This window comes from Cladophialophora carrionii (genome assembly GCF_000365165.1).
Source record: "Cladophialophora carrionii CBS 160.54 unplaced genomic scaffold supercont1.7, whole genome shotgun sequence".
NCBI lineage: Eukaryota > Fungi > Ascomycota > Eurotiomycetes > Chaetothyriales > Herpotrichiellaceae > Cladophialophora > Cladophialophora carrionii.
In genome coordinates, this window is record NW_008481832.1 from 606,278 (window position 1) to 625,458 (window position 19,181).

General features: G+C 54.8%; 8 protein-coding genes across 8 annotated transcripts; 4 read left to right on the forward strand and 4 right to left on the reverse strand.

Moving 5' to 3' along the window:
* Positions 1-641: 641 nt before the first annotated feature.
* Positions 642-2,634, forward strand: G647_08308 (uncharacterized protein; the record flags this gene model as incomplete). Its single annotated transcript, XM_008732620.1, has 2 exons — positions 642-829; positions 876-2,634. 2 exons carry the CDS (start codon positions 642-644, stop codon positions 2,632-2,634), a joined length of 1,947 nt encoding a protein of 648 aa, XP_008730842.1.
* A 1,047-nt stretch (positions 2,635-3,681) lies between these two features.
* Positions 3,682-4,161, reverse strand: G647_08309 (uncharacterized protein; the record flags this gene model as incomplete). The annotated part of the gene is made up of 1 exon (XM_008732621.1): positions 3,682-4,161. One exon carries the CDS (start codon positions 4,159-4,161, stop codon positions 3,682-3,684), a length of 480 nt encoding a protein of 159 aa, XP_008730843.1.
* A 1,475-nt stretch (positions 4,162-5,636) lies between these two features.
* Positions 5,637-7,492, reverse strand: G647_08310 (uncharacterized protein; the record flags this gene model as incomplete). The annotated part of the gene is made up of 2 exons (XM_008732622.1): positions 5,637-7,165; positions 7,219-7,492. 2 exons carry the CDS (start codon positions 7,490-7,492, stop codon positions 5,637-5,639), a joined length of 1,803 nt encoding a protein of 600 aa, XP_008730844.1.
* A 681-nt stretch (positions 7,493-8,173) lies between these two features.
* Positions 8,174-9,673, reverse strand: G647_08311 (uncharacterized protein; the record flags this gene model as incomplete). Its single annotated transcript, XM_008732623.1, has 1 exon — positions 8,174-9,673. The coding sequence occupies one exon, from the start codon at positions 9,671-9,673 to the stop codon at positions 8,174-8,176; it is 1,500 nt and encodes a 499-aa protein (XP_008730845.1).
* Positions 9,674-10,404: 731 nt separating this feature from the next.
* G647_08312 (uncharacterized protein) lies at positions 10,405-11,739 on the forward strand (the record flags this gene model as incomplete). Its single annotated transcript, XM_008732624.1, has 1 exon — positions 10,405-11,739. The coding sequence occupies one exon, from the start codon at positions 10,405-10,407 to the stop codon at positions 11,737-11,739; it is 1,335 nt and encodes a 444-aa protein (XP_008730846.1).
* Positions 11,740-13,647: 1,908 nt separating this feature from the next.
* On the forward strand, positions 13,648-14,676 carry G647_08313 (uncharacterized protein; the record flags this gene model as incomplete). Its single annotated transcript, XM_008732625.1, has 1 exon — positions 13,648-14,676. The coding sequence occupies one exon, from the start codon at positions 13,648-13,650 to the stop codon at positions 14,674-14,676; it is 1,029 nt and encodes a 342-aa protein (XP_008730847.1).
* A 634-nt stretch (positions 14,677-15,310) lies between these two features.
* Positions 15,311-16,755, forward strand: G647_08314 (uncharacterized protein; the record flags this gene model as incomplete). Its single annotated transcript, XM_008732626.1, has 2 exons — positions 15,311-15,395; positions 15,527-16,755. The coding sequence occupies 2 exons, from the start codon at positions 15,311-15,313 to the stop codon at positions 16,753-16,755; spliced, it is 1,314 nt and encodes a 437-aa protein (XP_008730848.1).
* Positions 16,756-18,007: 1,252 nt separating this feature from the next.
* On the reverse strand, positions 18,008-18,892 carry G647_08315 (uncharacterized protein; the record flags this gene model as incomplete). Its single annotated transcript, XM_008732627.1, has 1 exon — positions 18,008-18,892. The coding sequence occupies one exon, from the start codon at positions 18,890-18,892 to the stop codon at positions 18,008-18,010; it is 885 nt and encodes a 294-aa protein (XP_008730849.1).
* Between the last annotated feature and the right edge of the window lie 289 nt (positions 18,893-19,181).

The following is a 19,181-nucleotide window of genomic DNA, read 5'->3' on the forward strand; positions in this document are numbered from 1 at the left end:
GGGAGCTTTCGAACTTCGATCACGTTTCAAAGCTTGAGAACGGTATTGGGAGGAGTGTTCGTCGGGGGTAACTAGTCGGGACGGTCGAGGGCAAAGCAATGAAGATTCGAGGCCGGCTCCATTGTGGCGTGAAGCTCGGATTCGTTCGAGGTATAGCGGCCACCAGTGAGGGACGTCCAAATGGTTTCCTCCATTTCTCCAGAACGAAGGACCAAGTGCGCGCCGCGTCCGAACAGGGGGTTCAATGCGTCGGAGGAAAAGTTGAGATGCTGGCTCAATGCATGCCGCGGTCCGCTCTAGCATGCCCCGATTGCGTTGACGGAAGCCAGAGTATAGATCAGGAAAGGAAAACGCCGGCAAGTGTAATTATTGTATTTCGAGGGACATGAGCAGCGGGCTGGGCGCGACACAACTGTACAAAAAGAGTCGAGAGAAAGGTGGATGTAAGTCGAAGGCGAGGATCAGGTGAGCGAAAGGTGAAGCAAAGCCGATGTGCAATACTCGTACATTTTCTAAGGAGCCTGCGATCCAAGGCCCTGCGCTTGCCCCACATTCAGATTCACATTCACACTCAACTGTCAACGCCAACGGAATATTCTGTATATTCCCACAGCAAAGGCTGGGTTGACTGAGCTCCCAATATGAATATCACCAGCTCGCTCATATCTGAGCGCGACAAGGCTCTTCTTGGAGGCGACTACAATGCCTATCATGCCCAAGCAACCCGCAAAATCCAGAATCTGCGACGTCGGCTCGGTGCCGCAACTCGAGGCAGAAAATACAGTCCAAAAGCTCCTGTGACGGCAGAAAATGTCTCCAAAAATGCCGAGTATGTTACGCCCTCGTAAGGTGGAAATAGCACTGACTCGTGCAAGATGGGTACAGCTGCTCCTTGCCAGCTCTGAGCGAGCATGGGCATCTGCTATGGCCATGAAGTCGGCACAATCGCCCGAAACCACCCAGAAACCTATGCCCGGCTCCACGAAGCGTCAGATTGCATCACGACTGCGAAGAGCAATTACCCATGCGGATAACTTGGTCAACATCCTCCAAGACCGCAACACGACCGGCGCGAAAGTGCTGGATGACCTGGAAGCACGTGCGTACCTTTCCATGTTGAAAGGCGGCCTTGACTTCGAGAAGGGAAGATGGCAAGCATGCATTCAGGACTACTCTGTCACTCAGGTTATATACTCGACGTTGGCACGGTCGGCAAAGATAGACGCATACAAGGATTTGCTGTCGGGCATCGTAGACCCCAGCATCCGCTATGCGGCGTACCAGTTGAAGATGCCCCGCACAAAAGCCCTGAACGAGATTGTCATCGAGAACTTTCCTCAATCAGAGACGAGCGTGAGGCAGGAAATTGAGCAGATCGATCCACAAGCATTTTCGACGGCAGCAGAAGCAGCGCCCACTAAGGGTGGTCCCAAGGATATTCCATCCACGCTCTCCTGGAGAAGTCGCAAAGTGAAGCTGGAAGACGCCAACATCTCCCAAGCACTGGGGTTGTCCAAAGAGAAAGAAGAGGATTTGGCCTCATCATTCAAATCGTTCCGAGACGGCTCATTGAGCGCGAAAGACTTTGCGACCGCATATGAAGAGGTCATCACTGCCCGTCAGGACGCAGCGGATGCCACGAAGACCGCAATCGATGAGCTCGTCGCCGAAGGCGTTGACACCGGGGATGCGCGCATGCAATCATTGCAAATCACTCGCACAGCCGTCAATTACGCCGTCATCGAATGGCGTATCGGCCGGAATAGAGTGCTCTGTGGTGCGTCAGATGACGGTCTGGCTTTTGAGGATGAGAAGCCCAAACAGCCATTGAAGCCGCGAAAGGACGGTAAAACCCGTGCACCGAAGGGGGAAAGCACCGGACGAAAGATGTCCAGACTGCGAGAACGAGTGGCTCTCTACGACTCCATCCTGCAGAGTCTTGACGCCGTCAAGGAACTCCCCGGCGTCATGGCAGACGCTCCCTTCGTGGACGAGCTCGACGCCAAGAGGGCATATTTCCGAGCGTTGAAGTGCCTTGCCGTTGGCCGCTCACACGCGATTAGCGACCACATCCCCAATGCCCTAGCGCTATACGCCCGGGCACTCGAACTGGCCGACACAGCTGCCAGCAAACTCGGCGCGTCCACCAGCCTCACCACCACCACCGACAATACAACGCCACCTAACCTAGACATCTCAGCCAAACAACTGCACCTCACAGCCTCGACCGTACGGAAACTTGTTCTTCGATACCGCGCCCTCGCGGAACTCAAATCGTCCCACGCCACATCCGATGGCTCGTCAACAACTCCAGCTACGGCACCAAAACCCGCACCGTTGATAGAACGCCTCTCCCACAACCAGTATATCCCCAATCTCGACCTCACGAACCTGGTCAACTATCCGCCCAAACTACGGCCCGTGCCCGTGAAGCCCTTGTTCTTCGACCTGGCCTGGAACTACATCAAATATCCCGGGCAGAAGGGACCCGAGGACGACGTCCAGCCCGCGAAAGAATACGTGCAGATGCATGACGCCGGACCGAGAACCACCAACGGCCCAGTGTCGGAGACGGACACGAAAGACGACCGAAAGGCGCCCAAGCGCGGATGGTTTGGGTTTGGTCGTTCGTGAACGTTTTCTTGTCATTGGCCGGGTCTTCCGAGATGAAGAGGAATGAGAAACGAGTCATGACGAGCCACGATCAGAGATCAAGCGCCAACCTTTACGCAAAGGCCAAGTGGGAAGGGAGGGGCAAGAGGGGCATCCCATGCATCTCGTGCGAGGCATGAGTACTTACATGGGGGAAACGAATTTAAAAAAGGTTCACCGTGTCCCAGTGTAAGCGTGCAGCGTGCAGAGTCCGCGCGAGCCAAATAGTCAAGCCACCTGCTGTTGTGTCTATCCATCCACCTATTGCCCTTCCTCTAACCATGGTCTCGCGCGGCTCAAGCCATTACACATCTAGATGCATAGATACGTGGGATACACAGATGAATGAACAGACAGACATGTGAGCAGGCAGATTGGATAGCTAGGGCGTGGTAGTCTCACAGACAGGGACTGTAGATAGGTAGCTCGTGCATATATGCTGGCGCGGTCCTCAGTGGTCAAAGCGCACGGTGGAGTGCAGAGGCAGGGATCCCTGTCCAGCTGAGCATCTCCGTCCAACCCCCGGTGTACTCGTCCATTGCTAGCTCCGGTCGTCTCTCCTGCTTGTGTTCCGACGAGGGATGTCGATACGAATGCACCCTGTCCGTCTGACACGACCGGAATATGCTCCCATAGGTCCTGCTGCGCGACTCCGCTGTCTTTTCCTTCCGAATGAATACTGCTCAATTGTTTCATCCATAGGACTGCCAGTGTGCGTTGGTCTCAGTGCGAGTCTCGGGAAAGCGGCCGCGCTCATAGCGAGTCAAATATTGCAACCGGTTGGGACATCACCTGTTTGGTCCGAACCGACCTTGCTGAATCTGGGATCTCGCTTCTTATCCGTATGACTGTCGTAGGCGTCTCTGTCCGCCAGCGGAGTACACATTAAGCCTGAAACAGGGACGGTCGAGCAGCGGTGCATTTTGCGTCGTGGCAGCATGGCGCCCGCGCGCTATGCTTAGCCCTCCACAGTAAGGCGATTCAATGGCAGCCGGGAGAAAGATGTGGGCTGGTGTAGGGAGCGTAGGGTCAAGGCATCGTCTCGAAGATCAAAGTTCTTCGCCTCCACTTGATCATTGGGTTGTAGTCATCGCAGAAGTGCTGCGTGTCGTCGTGCTTCGAATCCACGTGGAGTGAACTGGTCATCATCAAGGTTTCCATCCCATCATAGTTTGCGTCGGGGACTGACGCGTTGACTTGATGCTGAGGTCCTGGGGAGGAACGGCGGCTCCATTGGGGCGTCTGGTGCTCATTGATACTATGATGCTGTATGTCTTGGGGTTCGATTTCCAAGACCTCGACTTGAGAATGTGCCTCCAGAACGTTTGCTGACGTCTGTGCCTTTTCCAACTTGGCCTTCGCGGCCAGATAGCCACTCGTCATGAGGCTCGACTTCCTTGGCCCGGCATCAAGCAAAGGGTTCAAAATTTCGGTCAGCAGTTGACGGTCCAGAGGATCGATCGGGTCTCCAGATCCAAACACGACTCCTTCAAGGTGCTTTTTTTCCATGGTGGGAAAGGATGCTAGTCGCTGAATGTGCGGCATATTGACTCGACGTCTGCGGCGTTTAATAATGAACAGGGCGAGAAGGACAGACAGGAGGCAGACCACGAGTATTGTGCAGACCCCGAGATGGTATGAAGTATGCCTCACGGTTTCGGACCTCAAAGGGAATGGGGCCATTGCAACATCATATGAGTAAGCTGGGGCGAGGTTGGTTTCAGGGCATTTCTTTGGGCGCCACTCACGTGCCTTGAGACGAAAGATGGGAGGAAAACGACGAGCCGTACCAACCTGTCGGATAGCGGGCGCATCGTGGAAGATATATGCTCGAGTCGTTACATATCGTTTTGCAATGGGACCTGTATAACCTCGCATGGACACGAGAGAAGAGGGCAACTCACCAATAATGCGAAAGATTCGGGCCCTTGCTGTCGGACAGATCCAAAGACCTAAGTCTGTTGCTGCAACATCAACCCACATCAGGACAAACTCGCTTAGGATGAGGTTGAGATTGGCGTAAATGGCTGGCTGGCTTGCAGAAAGAAAGGGTGTGCGATCCGCAATCTCGGGGTCAACGGGGAGAGATGGAGACGGCGAATCTTGGACATGACGCCCATTTCGCGGTCAGCAGACGATGGCAATTGACAAAATCGGCCGAATAAGTTGTGGTATCGAGGCGGGAATCGCCTGACAGGCGCTTGTGAAGGGGCCGACGGCAGACCTCAGCTTGGATGAGAGACGCCGCGGGAACAATAATGGAAGCAGAGACTCGAACAGCCTCTAGCCTATCCAGCGAGCCGATAACCGAAGAGGCAGAAAGTTTGTACTTCAGCTCGCTTGGTGACGCCGCAGCGGAGTCCAAAGCGCGGCTAGAATCAATGGGGCCCAAGGGTGGTCCTACCCGCAATCTGTGACAAAGCAGTGTCATGTGTGTCGGAGGCTGTCAAACATTTGGCGAATTGACGTGATTTGTTACGTGAACTGCCGGACGACGGGCTCGAGGAAAGTTCGGAAAGCGTTTGAAGAAGCGAGGGAGCCAAAGAGCTCACCACAGATTTATTAGACAAGATGAAGTGAGGGATCAGTGAGGGATCAGTGAGAGGCAGGTGAGACACAAGTGATGGGGCATGGGGACGGGCGCCGCCTTGACCTTCTCGAAGTGTACAACTAATGCCGCTTTTAAGGTTGAACGCTTGCCTCGTCTGAAATGTTCAGGCCGCACAATGCGCAGCCACCGCCGAAGCCAGACCAAAGAGGGGACGTCGCGGGACGCAAGCTGCTGAGGCAGAAGGAGAGATGTATTCGCTTCAGGATTATTTCATTGATGTTAGACACTCCTGTTGCGCCAAGAGACAGGACACCGTTCTACATGCTTGTCCTTCTCAGTTCGAGATGCGCTCTGCGTCCGACGCCGCCAACCCAAACGGATAGACAAATACTCAATGCCTCGAAAATATCACTCATGAGAGTGTGGGCTCATATCAACCGCCGACCTTCATCGCCTTCTCTCCAGTACTCGAGGGTTGGTGCTGTTCGGGTGTGGTGTCAGGGCCCGAATTCCTTCTCTTTGTGCTCTGGACCAGCCTCTTCAACACATCAGGTGCGTCCTCTCGGCCCATGATCACCTCCACAATATTCAATCCTTTACCTTGTTGGAATGCCGGCTCTGCCAAGATGTCGTTCAACTGACCCCACGTTTCAGCTCGCCTGGTAACCACCGGGTAGGCAGGGTCATCTTTGGGTGCACCAAAGTAGTTTGGTGCTTCGAGGTATCTCCATGGTTGGATGTCATTGTAGCCGGCCTTCATGCCGTGGATCCATCTCTCGATCACGTATCCGTCATTGTTGATGACCAGGATCGTCACGTCAAGTCGGTTGCGGATTATGTCGCTAATGGATTGCGCGGTCATCTGGAGACTGCCATCACCCTCAAATAGGATGGTGCGCCCGTTCGGACGCAAGCCTTCAGCAATCATTTCGCGCTGGGCTAGAGCAGCGCCTTGACATGCTGGTAGCATGTAGCCAATGGACAGCCATATGCAAGAAGAAACAAGCGTAGTGTGGGCAGGGAGAACCACATCTCGAGCTCCGATTGCTATTGTGCCAGTCTCGGTCATGACAATATCACCTGTCCGGAAGAAGGTCGAGATCCGCCGCCAGAAAGTGGCTTGGTCGATAATGTCATCCTTGCCGGTCGGAGGCAGAGCCATCAGCTCGGCTCTAGGGGAGCCTAGATCAATGTAAGGGTTATACTGAGGGAGCTTGGCTATTTCCAGCTTCGAAAGAATTCTGCGTAGGAGAGACTTTATGTGGAGGTTTTGGTACTTGATTCCTCCGATCTCCACGTGGTCGCGGTGAAATACAACTGAAGATTTGGGGTCGGGAATGGTGCTGAATCCAAATGTATTGACGTCGCTCTCCAGTGGTCCCAACTTGAGGACGAAATCGCAACCTTGAGCCCAGGGCATGTATGCCTCGTTACCAGCAATGCCAGCGTAAATCCCATAGAAGTTGGGATAGTCCTCGTTGATAATGCCCTTGCCAAAAGGAGTGGCCGAAGTAGGAAATCCGGTGACTCGGACTAACTCATTCGCCTCCTCGCTAGCACCGTACCTTGATGTGCAGCCATCCACGACAATGAAAGGCTGTCTAGAAGCGTACATCTTGTTCAAGATCAAGTCAACCTCGGTGTCTTCGAAGCCTTCATCGTTCAATGGGATGGAAAGATCAATGGGTGTCTTGAGCGGCGCTGCTGAGACCTTGGCCCGGACCATGTTGCTAGGCAATTCAATGTACACCGGTCGGCTCTGTATGACACATTCTCGGAGGCACCTGTCAATCTGCGCTGGGGCGGTAGCTGCATCCCTCAGGTTCGCCTGGGCTACCGTGATCTTTTCGTACATGTCGGCGAAGACCCGGAAGTCGCCATTGCCCAGGGAATGATGCATGCAGAGCCCGGCGTCCTGGACGTTGGTTGGGACAGTGCCCACAATATGAATGACCGGCGCCACTATCAGACGAAGTCAGCGCATGTCGAAACCGGAGCATGCCGGAGCCACTCACGTTCACTGTAGGCACCAGCAACGGCATTGATAGCAGAGAGTTCGCCGACGCCAAAGGCAGTGATTAGAGCTGATACTCCTCTTATCCGGGCATAGCCGTCCGCGGCATATCCGGCGTTCAGCTCGTTTGCATTCCCAACCCAGTCAAGACCGGCTGGTTCGATGTAGTCCAAAGCGGTAAGATTGTAGTCTCCTGGAACGCCATGGATAGCTTTAACCCCGACTTGACGAATCCTCCGAAAGAGGTACTCCGCTAGGTCGATGTTGGTGGCCATGGTCTGAGAGGCAGGATTTGGAGCTGAGAGGGTCAATTCACACGGGCGACCGCAGACAGCAACGGGACAGGCTCGAGAAGGGCTCGACGGAAGGCATTGACAAAGCATATATAGAAGAGAAGTTATCTGATCTCACGCACGAGAGGCGGGGTGGACCCGAGCTTTCAATGAGACTTACCGACCGCTGGTCCCGAAAAACATGTACGTAGGAGATACCGCGACAAGGATGTATCCTTACTGGGTAAGACTGAGATGGTATGCCTCGTCCAAGACGTGGTCGAGCAGTGGATCGACGAGTCGCAAGTCGTTGTCGGTGGGCGGAATGAGATCAAGAGACGCGGCTGCGGCAAGCAGCGGTTGAATGCGGCTGACCGCGGAATCATGCCGGGGCACGAAACAAAGGATTATCGGCCGCACTGCGACTGCAGGATGGACCGGTCGTGTCAGATTCGTGAGATTATACTCGGTCGACCCAGATATTACTTGCACTGTTGCCGTGGACGTCTATCACATACCCACATGAGACTGGGGAACATTGAGCGATTTGAGCCATGCCATCAGAACTCGTCCGGGACGCAGAGGAAAGAACATTTACACGGTACCAGCGTCAATAGTAGGAAGGCGATAGGCATGATAACCGCATATCTAGGTACAATAAGCACCTATCATCGTCCCCACAGTCTATTCCTCCCGCGCTCGAGCATCGTCAACAGCCCTTTGCCAGTCAGTGAGCCGCATATATGTCGCCATGATGACCGCAGCACAACCCAGGCCGGTGCTGGGCCCGATCCACATGCCGCTCAGACCCATCCGAGGCGGTCCAAAACACAAGAAGAACGACAACGGAAGTGCAAAGAGATAGTACACGCCCAGATTGACCCAACCGCCGATTTTCTGTCTCCCCAGCCCGCGTAGAAGCGCATTCGAAAGTGCCAGTAGTGCGTCGAAGAACTGGGCTGCCGCCGTGATGGGCATGACTACTGTGATGATGGACTTGACCGCAGGGTCTGTGGTGAAAATGTCCGCAATGACGTGGCGGCAGGATGTCAGCAATGTAACATCAAAGATGCCGATGCAGACGAAGATCAGGTAGTGTGTTTTCCAGGCTGTCCGAGCCGCGTCCAAAGCGCCGTATCCGATCAGATTACCGAACCGCGTTGACGCTGCGATGGAGATTGGAAAGGGGATATGGTACATCAGAACAACGACCGTCATCAGGACAGACTGTGCAGCAAGATCTGGCTCGCTGAGGTAACCTGCCGCAATCGTGAGGACGTCGAAGGCAAACCACTCGGAAAAGGTCATGAGCACGCCTGGAATCGCCAACTTGACCATCGGACCCCAGTTCTGACACGCTCGACGGAGATCTAATCCAGGCCAACATTGAAGGTTGGTAGGGGCAATGAAAGCGACATAGAACGCCAGGACTATGGGTTGAAGGTTGTTGGAAATGACGACTGCCCAAGCGGCACCTGCAAAGCCCAGGTTGAACCGAAAGACCAGGAGCCAGTTCCAAAGGATGTTGAGAGGAGCGCAAACCAATACCACGGCCAGTGATGCGGTGAAGTCGCCTTGAGCTTGACAAAGTCGCTTGCCTGCCTCGAAAATGGCCCAGCCAGGACCGCCAAGGAGATAGATGCGCATGAAAGTGCCTGCTAGGATTGCCGTGTCCGTCTCCGGCACAATAGCTGACAGGATCCAAGGAGAGCATATCCAGACCGCCCCTATTGGGATCGTGACCACACAGACTAATATGCACATGCGCTGGACATGGAGGCCCACCAGTTGTTTCTTTCCATTTCCGTAAGCCTGCGAGGTCAAAGTGTCCAGGCTGGTGGATAGTCCTTCATAGATGCAAAGGCCTGTGATGTTCGCTGTCATCGTTGCTAGCGACGCCGCTCCTAGTTCTCTCGTGCCCAGACGCCCGGCGACGAAGACAGTCACGAGCGAGAAGGAGTATTGCAGGACGTAGGTCAGCATCAAAGGACCGGAATATCGTGCTAGAATGGCCGTCTCTGTCTTCCATGTTGTCTGAAGCTCAGGACTCTTCACCAGTGAAGACTCCTCCTCCGCGGCCGTGCCATATAGCCTCTGGTCGACCTGGTCGATAGATTTCCGGAAGTCGTCAATCCCATGCTCATTGAGAAGAGCACTGGTCTCGGAAGGTCGACGCCCAGCCATTTTCTGTGCCACTCGGAATTTTCCACCTGGGATCCTCAGCTGTCCACGTCGTATTTCAGCTTTGCTCCGATGCACCTGAGGCCAGGTCTCATAGCTGGAGAAGATGAGATTCGATGTCAAGATAGCCCTGTGTCCAGATGAAACGTCACAGTAAAAAGGTGCGAGGATGAGGCCGGATTTGCTGGCGGTGTGGAGTTTTCCTGTCCGAGTCGTACGTGGAGCTCCGAGACGGGCGTGGATCTACTGTACTGTATCGCGCCATCACCGTCGCTTATGCAGGCGAATGGCTGGGTTATCAGCGACATCCGCCCGCAGCGTTGATCGCTCTGTCTATTGCTTGTGCTGCAAGTCATCAACTGTGTATCTAAGCGAAGGAGGGACTTTGGTGCCAGCGACGATCATGGCACTCGTCTCGACACGTACACGCATGGCCTAGTGAAGCTGTTGTCAGTCGGTCGGGGTCGCCTGCATCTCTCTCCCTTGACCCTTGGCCCGTGGACCGTGGCCAGGATCACGCGTCGGTTCGCGTCAAGGTAGCCACCGTCAGCGTTGCTTAGCGGGGTCTTCCAGCCAACGGCGGCTGGTAAACTCACGGTTCCAACACCCAACTTGCCGAGTTGTTGCTGGACCTGATTCACAAGTCGCATGAACTTCAACTTCGCAACGCGCTCTTCCTTGCCTGCATCGCTCTGCCTCCCGCCCGCTGTCCGCCTTTGCCTAGGTCCGGCAGTATGACTGCAACATCCATCTCCCCTCACAAAGTCGCCAGCCGCAATGCCCTTCTTTCACCTCCAGACCCGGCCTCTGTGCGATTACCGGACTCGCCTGAGAAGAGTGATTTGACCTCCAGCGACAAGACTCGCGGTCTGCGCCGGCTCCAATCGCACAATCAACTGTCTTCGACCAGCAACATGGGCATTCAAACATCAAATCTGAGACCCCCGCGGTTTGGAATTTCAACAAAGCCCTCACGCGAGCAGCTCAATCAACCTCAACCCAGTACGGCCTCAAATGCCGACATGTCAAATACTACCTCCACTCCCCGTGTGCGAGCGAATAGTGATGCTCTGACGCCGTATGCGCTGCGGCCTCGCAAACCTACGAACCTCTCCAACCCATCCTCAAACCACATCCTCGCACACGCCCGCAAATCCAGCCTAGAAATGACTCTGCGCGACGGCCCCCCGCCTGGAACAACCGCCGCAAGCGCCTTGTCGTTGCTCCGACATTCGATCCTGACGAGTGGCGTTAGTGCAACGAAAGAAGGCATGTCCGACTACCGGATATATCTCTGGTTGACATTGTTGAACATCGGCCCGCTGGCGACAGACACATACCTCAATCTCATCCACCGAGGCCGCAGTCCCGCGTACGAGAAGATCTCCAACGACGTGTTCCGCACATTGGCGACCGATACACTCTTCAAGCGACGCGTCACCGATGCCAGTCTAACTCGGCTATTGAATGCCACGGCCTGGCGGATACACGATGAGCAAAACGCCAATCCACCGTCGGATTTTGCTCAGAAGTATACCCAGTCGACCTACCTGCAAGGTGTCAATGTACTCTCCGCCCCGCTCCTGTACGCCTCGCGATCAGAAGCTCAAGCCTACGCCATCTTGACCCGCCTCCTAACTGAGCATATCCCCACTTACCTCTCCCCAACCATGTCCGGTGTGCATCGAGGCCTCGACCTCATCGACAAGATCCTGGCTGAGATTAGTCCTGCTCTCGCATCTCACCTCCTCAACAAGGGCTTGCCGGCCAAGATCTACGCCTTCCCCTCTGTGATGACGCTCTGCGCATGTACACCACCTCTTCCCGAGGTACTGAAGCTGTGGGATTTTCTGTTCGCATTCGGAGCACATCTGAACGTCATCTGCGTGGTCGCCCAGCTACTGCTGCTGAAGGATGCATTGCTGGGCGAGCCGAGCCCTGCAAAAATGCTGAGGAGCTTTCCGAACCTGAACGCTGAGAAAGTGATCAGCATGACTGTGTTGGTCGTGAAACAGCTATCCAGCGAGCTGTACCGGGATGTTGTTGTCCATGGAAGGGATGTTTCGTGACGGCTCTCCGGACCTCATACCCCAAATGACCTGAATCTTCCTCAAACGGAATTGAAGTTCCTATCGATGGACACGAGCTGCTAGCATATAAGCCACCTTGAATCCCGAAGGATGACATGGATTACGAAACTATCAACTTTCGAGTCATTGTTTCCGCTACGACGGACGCGAAGGAGCGGAATTTTTGATCCAGCCATCGATAGCATCATCTCCAAGACGCCCTACGAGACGGTGCTCTGCCAGGTTCACAACAAACTGGTGACTGGCTGCAGTCCACCTTGTGTCCCATCGCATGATCACCACGGAGTCCTCCAGTCCAACGGAGTTTCAGTGTATCCAAATCCTTCAACAAATGAAGGCGGTTCCTCCTGCAGCAACTTGAACGATTGACGCTATTACGAATTGTATCAAATGTTTATGATGGGATAATCTGGCAGGACGAAGAACAAGGCAAATGTGAGCCTGGAAATTAGGATCGATCTGAATTTTGACGGATTGATTTGGAGTATCTTTTCATAATGTTGCTCCATCGACTTAAAAGTGCTGATGTGTTGACCGTATTGACGCGAGAGTCTTCATCCTCACTCGGTGCCCGTAGAACCCTGAGACTCCCATCCAGGCCTCGCTCTAGTTGAAAGCGATCCTCCTTGTCTGCGAGCCATGGCCTATTCAATTTGCAACGTGGACCAGTAGAAGCTACTAAATTCGCGCTCAGCACCTGTTGAAGGTGGGCTCGGACAGAAGGGCGTCAACACTGCAGCCGGTAGCACAAATGAAGGATTGAGTCGAAGTGAGTCAAAATGAGTCGAGGCGTGATCACTCAAGGTATCGGGTCCAGGCCCGGTAAGGGGCCAGATCGGAAGCTGCTCAAACTCAAACGCTTATGACAAAATGACAGCAAGCGTATCGTCGCTCTAGACAAAGGTTTATTATAGTGTCCAAGTCCAGGCGTGGCTGCTGGCTCATACCCAAATGAGGGCGAAAACTGGAAGGGAGCACTGCTCCCGCACATGACAAATTTGCTCGTAGAGAATATTGACTCCCGCACATCAAACATGCGGGAACGGTACACGTCCAGATCTGACAAGTTGTGCCCACAGGATCGAAGTGGAAGGAGGAAGCGCCAGCTGAACGGAAAGTCATGCCTATGTTTCATCGGAGGCAAAGCTTCAGGGTAGCATACTGGCCACGTGGTAATCGTAGTATTTCCGTAAAGCCCGCATCAGCGCTTACAATGCTGAACAGACTCAGAGGGATATAAGTTGAATCTGATATCCTGCGAGGACTCAAGAACAGGGCTGTAGGACAAGTCAACGCAAGGGCATCGACCACGACCCAATAAGCCGAGTGGGATGCAACGATCGTTGCCCAGGTTTAGTTAAAGCCTCGAGAGGCTACACCCCCGAGAACCACCAAGCCCGGTTAAAGCCGGACCCTGACATTATCGCCGTTGGAGCCCCAGTGGAATCGCATCACGCCGAATCTCGAACCTCCTGACTTTGTTTGGCGCGCACCCTGCACAATCTCATCTCCACCTCCGCACTTTGACCTGTGACAGCCTCCTCCTTCCCTGCTCACTCCTTTCTTAACACTCTACATTCTTGTGTACCCGTCAACGACTCGCCATCCGGACTTAACACCACCAGCAACCTCGGAGGCTTCTCTGCCTCGAGAGTTGCTGGGTATTAGGTCGTTCCTGAAGCCGCTCATCGTAACCGGGCTGCGGCCGCTTCGAGCGTGCCCTCGTTCGAGGAGGGAATCTCACGGAGCATTCTTCAGGAATGCTGGCTCGCCCCTCCACTCACGCACCATAGCCACGCTCCAGCCCAAGATTATGCTACCTCTCGATCTCTTATTCAGCTGAATAACGACTATTATATCCTCGATTACCTCTCCCGCACCACCATCATGCCGCCGCTGACAAACCCGCCGTCGAGCGACTCCGCTAGCTCTAACGACCAGACCTTCTCAGACCTACCCCAGATTTCGTCCCTTCAAATACGGGCTGAAGATATTGAGCTCCCTCCTTCTCCGCGAGACGACGAGTGCGGAACACCGCCTTCCCCTTCTCCCAGATCATCGCCCTCCAAGCATTCCGAGACCCTTCCGAAGTACGGCCACTATCTCTCACAGACCACTACACCCTCGAGACCCCGCGCTTCGTCGCCCCAGAGAAGAATGAGGCCGCTATCAGTTGGAAGCATGATAACCGCTCCCCCGATGCAACGAGCGCATTCTTCACCCGGCGTCGACGCCTCCGGACGATACATCACACCTTATGGTGCCCCCAGAAGACCGGAATCACCTCTACACTCAGGAAGACGACGGAGCCCTCTCGGGATGGCCATGGAAGAGCCGTATCCTGGCAAACCAGCATGGAGCGGTCTGGTGATGGAACCAAATATCCCAGAAAATGAAGAGCTCGACTTTACGCCAGATGGAGATGTGACACAGCCATCACTGATATATTCTTTCTCCAACACATTTCCAAGAGCACGGCGGCGGACTGCGCAGCCACTCCACCAGAGTGCGAGTGCTCCCTCTCTGCATGCCAGAGCGGTCAGCCCCAACATCTCTGGGAGAAGTTCACCGTCACCATCATACGGCGCCCAAAAGTACAGCTATGAGCCATACCCGGTCTACTCTGTGAGCTCTGCTTCCAGCATGCCCAGCACGCCGACATCACTACGATCAAGGTCCCCGTCGATCAGTTCGCTGGAGACAATTGAAGACGCACCTGATGCGGAGGAGGCGGCAATCCTTGAGGAAGAGGGAGCCAAGCTGAGAGGAGAAGACGGCGAACCCGGTGAATCGCGACGGAGGAGCTCGCTTGAGATCCGTGGCAGCAACCTAAGAAGCAACAAGGAAAGAAAACGATGGTCTGTATGCGGGGCGGAGAGACGGGCGGACTTCTCGTTGGAACCTATTGAAGAATGATCATGAAGCACATGTTGTTCAGGACAACTGCGTACTGAGGTGGTGGCAACACGGTCGCATGACCTCCGAGATATCGATTCAGCATGGAGTCAGGGCACGAAACAGTCCTGCCCGAGAAATGCATCCGAGTGAACCAGCGGGCTATTGGAGAGGCACTGTTGAACCATGATACCCAACAAGCAAACAGAGTCATTGTATTTTGCATTCATTGATGGCATAGCATAGCGAACGAGACATCGAAACAGAAAGTATGACAATCATGAGGTCTCATGAGGAATAACAGCATTACGAATACCCACGCTCATTTGAACTTGACGCCTGCATCATCTCGCCATCCAGATTCCACGACCCCTCTCTTGACATGCAGCCCACAGCCTCGTCGGGGACATCAACGCCTGGCGCCGGAAGCGCCCCCAAACTACACAAGGCTGAACCCTGCATAACCTCAGATCTGGCCAGAAATGAGGCTCACCTCGCTTCCCACCCTTACACCTGCGCTCACATACGCCTTCACGGCCTCCCCACGGTTCCAGGCTCACATACAGTCGGCGACACTATTATACATGTCGCGGACTTCAAGAACCGAGCTGTCAAGGCTCTCGTCATAAAATCTTAAACTGCTGGTGCGGAGGAAATGGACTCGTTCCAGAATCATGGCCTGGACGAGTCGGCGTTTGGCGACAAAGGCTTGTCGGGGCTCAGGACGTTCGACGCATTTCGTGAGTATCCCCGTGAGACTTCCAGCATTCTGGCACAGTATCGTGCGACCACAGAGGCGACAGGCTGGCCGAGGCCTCAATCATCCTCCTCAAACAAAGCCCGATCTCACTAACGCGTAATGCCTCTGCAGCCAAAACCAAACCTCGCTACACCTCCACCACCACCCGCGGCGGCCAATGGACCATCGCCGTCGTGATCCTCTGCCTCTGCCTTACCTTCTCGGAACTCCGAACCTGGTGGTCGGGCACGGAAACGCACCACTTCAGCGTGGAACGTGGCGTGGGCCACGAACTGCAACTGAACCTCGACATCGTGGTCGCCATGGCCTGTCACGATCTCCACGTCAACATTCAGGACGCGGCGATGGATCGCATCATGGCCAGCGACCTCCTGACCAAGGAGGACACGAACTTTGAACTCTGGCTCGATCCCAGGAAGCTTTTCCGGCTGCGGAAGATGCAGGGCGGCATGTACTCGGGTCTGCACGAGGGGGACAAGAAACGACAGAAAGCCGAGGAGGAAGACTCGCACGTCGGCCACGTCCTAGGGCACATGCGCGAGAACAGGCAACGGAAATTCCAGAAATCTCCCAAACTCCCCCGCGGCACACCCGTCGACAGCTGTCGCATCTACGGCTCCCTCGAAGGAAACAAAGTCCAGGGCGACTTCCACATCACGGCCCGCGGCCACGGGTACATGGAGTTCGGGAGGCAGACGCATCTGGACCACAACCTGTTCAACTTCTCACATCACATCAACGAGCTCTCCTTCGGCCCGCACTACCCGAATCTGCTCAACCCGCTGGACAAGACCAGCGACACTACGTCCGTGCATTTCATGCGCTATCAGTATTACCTTTCCATCGTGCCCACGATCTTCACCAAACGGCGCGTCGCGACCAAAAGCGGCAGTCTCGATCCCGCGGCGGTGCCGCAGCCGCCCACGCTCGACATGTCTCCCCACACGGTCCGCGACAAGGACGGCATCGTCCGCCACGTGCCCCACCCCGACCAAGGCCGCGACGCCAAGTCCATCTTCACGAACCAATACGCCGCGCAGTCGCAGTCGCGTGAGGTCCCCTCGAACACCGTGCCGGGGATATTCTTCAAGTATGACATTGAGCCGATCCTGCTGATCGTGAGCGAGAGTCGAGCCAGTTTCCTGGGCCTGCTGGTACGGCTGGTCAATGTCATGAGCGGCGTGATTGTCGGTGGGGGTTGGATGTTCCAGCTCAGCGAGTGGGCCGCCGAAGTATACGGACGGAGGAAGCTCCGGCGCAGCGCCACGGGTTTGGGCGTGCTTGACGTTGGCGAGAAGGGCGCCAATGGCGGGGTGGTGAACGCGGGACTTGAGCATTGAAGCATCAAAGCGTCTCAAGCATTGAAATGGAACGAAATGGAAAGATAAATGGGAATGGACACGGAACCGAAAACGGAAACGGAAATGGAAATGCGTAGTCTGCCTAGATAGATAGATGGGTGAGTGGGCCATGTACTGTACCCAGTAGGCACGTTATTGGCAATACGAAGACTCTCCCAAACCTCCTTTCATCTCTCTCTTCGTGCATCTGTCAGAATGAGACGAGAGCAGCAGTGACGGTAGTGACGGTAGCGATGGTAGTGATCGTTGCTAGTGACGGTAGTGACGGTAGTGACGGTAGTGACGGTACTCTCTGGACCAGATGTCGTCGTCGAGGACTCTGTACTGTAGGTACCCGTATAAACAGACCGTGACAGATACAGTAATAGTATGGGTAGGATCGAGCATGTATGCCTAGGTATCGCAAGACTTATCTGCTGTGATACATGATTATCCACTCTTGGGACCGCCCTGCCGCCCTGCCGCCCTGCGAACGACCATGGACGAGATCTAGTGTTTATCAACGGGGAGCGAGGACTGGTGCTGGTCCGGATGACCAGGAACTAACTCGCTCGCCTTGCGGACCGGGCAGTTCATGGCGACCGTGCAGACCATGTCAAGCGCGCGAAAGCAAACATGATGCGATGCTGGTGGTGCTCGTATGGACGAGGTGCCACAAGCAGGAGCAAGTTCCGGGTACTGTAACTATGTCGTTGGGTGGTCGCGCTTGATTCTCGGGCGAAGTTACAAGTCCGAGGTAATTACCTTCTTGATGTGGAGGTCACTAAGGAAGGGCTTGGGGGCTGTAGAGGAGGCGACGTGCATGCGTGGATGGGTGTGCGTGCATGTTATGGATACGCATGAACATACATGGATAGGTTAATGGAATCCGTACGTAGGTGCCGTGCAGTACACGATACAAAGTCAGGGAGGGATTAGTTTCACGACCGGCGAGGAGGCGGTTTCGGGCTTTGTTCGGATCGTGTGAATGAGGCGGAAAGCGAGAGTGGCCGAGATGGAATATTGTGTACGTGTGTGAGAGGTGGCGCCATGCAGGACGGTCATGCAGATGTGAGAAGTCCGTGCTGTGCACATCTTCCACAGAACTGTGTACAAAGTACTCGTGTTGTCGTGCATATGCATGTGGTGGCCACCGGCAATGTCCTGGCTGAATATTCCCAGCGTGCAAGGCACGCGCTCGCTCGTGATCCCCAGCAGTCGAGTCGAGCCGAAAAATCTCGATCCTCCCATCTCAGGCAGGTTTTCTGGCAGTGGTGAGAAACGCGATCCAGTCCCACCTGATCTCCCCTTCTTGATACTTCTGCCTCATGTACGAGACGACGGCTTCGTCCGCCCGTTCTTTGAACTTCTCGCGCTGCTCTTGCGTCCAGATCCTCGACTGGACGAGACCCACCATTCCAACCATCATGCGCGCAAACTCCTCGACAGTGTCCAACACGCTCGTGTGAGGGACTTCCTTGATGTCCACGTCAACGAAGCCAGCCTGCGTGACGGTGTCTTTGATCCATGCTGGCCGGTCCCACACCCCCCCTGTATTCATCAGCTTGCGAAACTCGTCATGGGTAGGGAAAGCGGGGATCTCTGGGTCAGTGGCGATTGCGGCTTGGACGTCGTCAATCCAGCCGACTTGTTTCCACGAGGACATGGCTAGGGTGCCGCCTGGCTTGAGCACACGCAGCAGTTCGCGGCAACCAGCTTGTCCGTCCGAGAAGACCATAGGGCCGAAATTGAGGAGGACGTGTGTGAATTTGTCGCTTGGTAGCTTGGTGTCCTGGGCGTCGGCCTTGACGGCTTCAGCACTCTTAACGCCCAAGGTCTCGATGCGCGGACCGACGAACTCGATCATCGAGTCTGCGAAATCCGAGCATGTGAGATGAAGCTTCACTTTCTGTGTGTCGCTCAGGCCCTCCGCTAGCTTCTGCGAAACAATCCCTGTGCCGCATGCTTGGTCGAGGACAATAAGTTCCTCATCATCGGAGACTCTATCGAGGTTCGCAGCCTTGACGAGCTGTTCGGCGAACCAGCCGGTGAATACTTCGGCACCTTGAGCATACGTCTTGGTGAAATCTTTGTTGTTGTACAGCTTTTTCATCGAATCATCCTTCCCCGGTGCCATGTTGGCTTTAAAATTACGAGAGCAGTCGGGCAGAAAGTCGCGAAATCTTCTGTCTCGCAGTGATGGGACACGATAGCTTGCTACAGGCCCAGAAGACCAAGTGGGAGCATACACACAGTAAGTTTCCAACGCAATAGGTCATCACAATACCACAATAAGTAGAGATTCGGAGGGCCGGACGGCCGTTGTCCACAGGCTGCTGGCGTCGGAGACATCTCATATGTCTCCGATAGACAGCGCCGATGGTCGAGTACTGGATGGTGTCGCGGAAGAAGCACCCCGCTTGGCT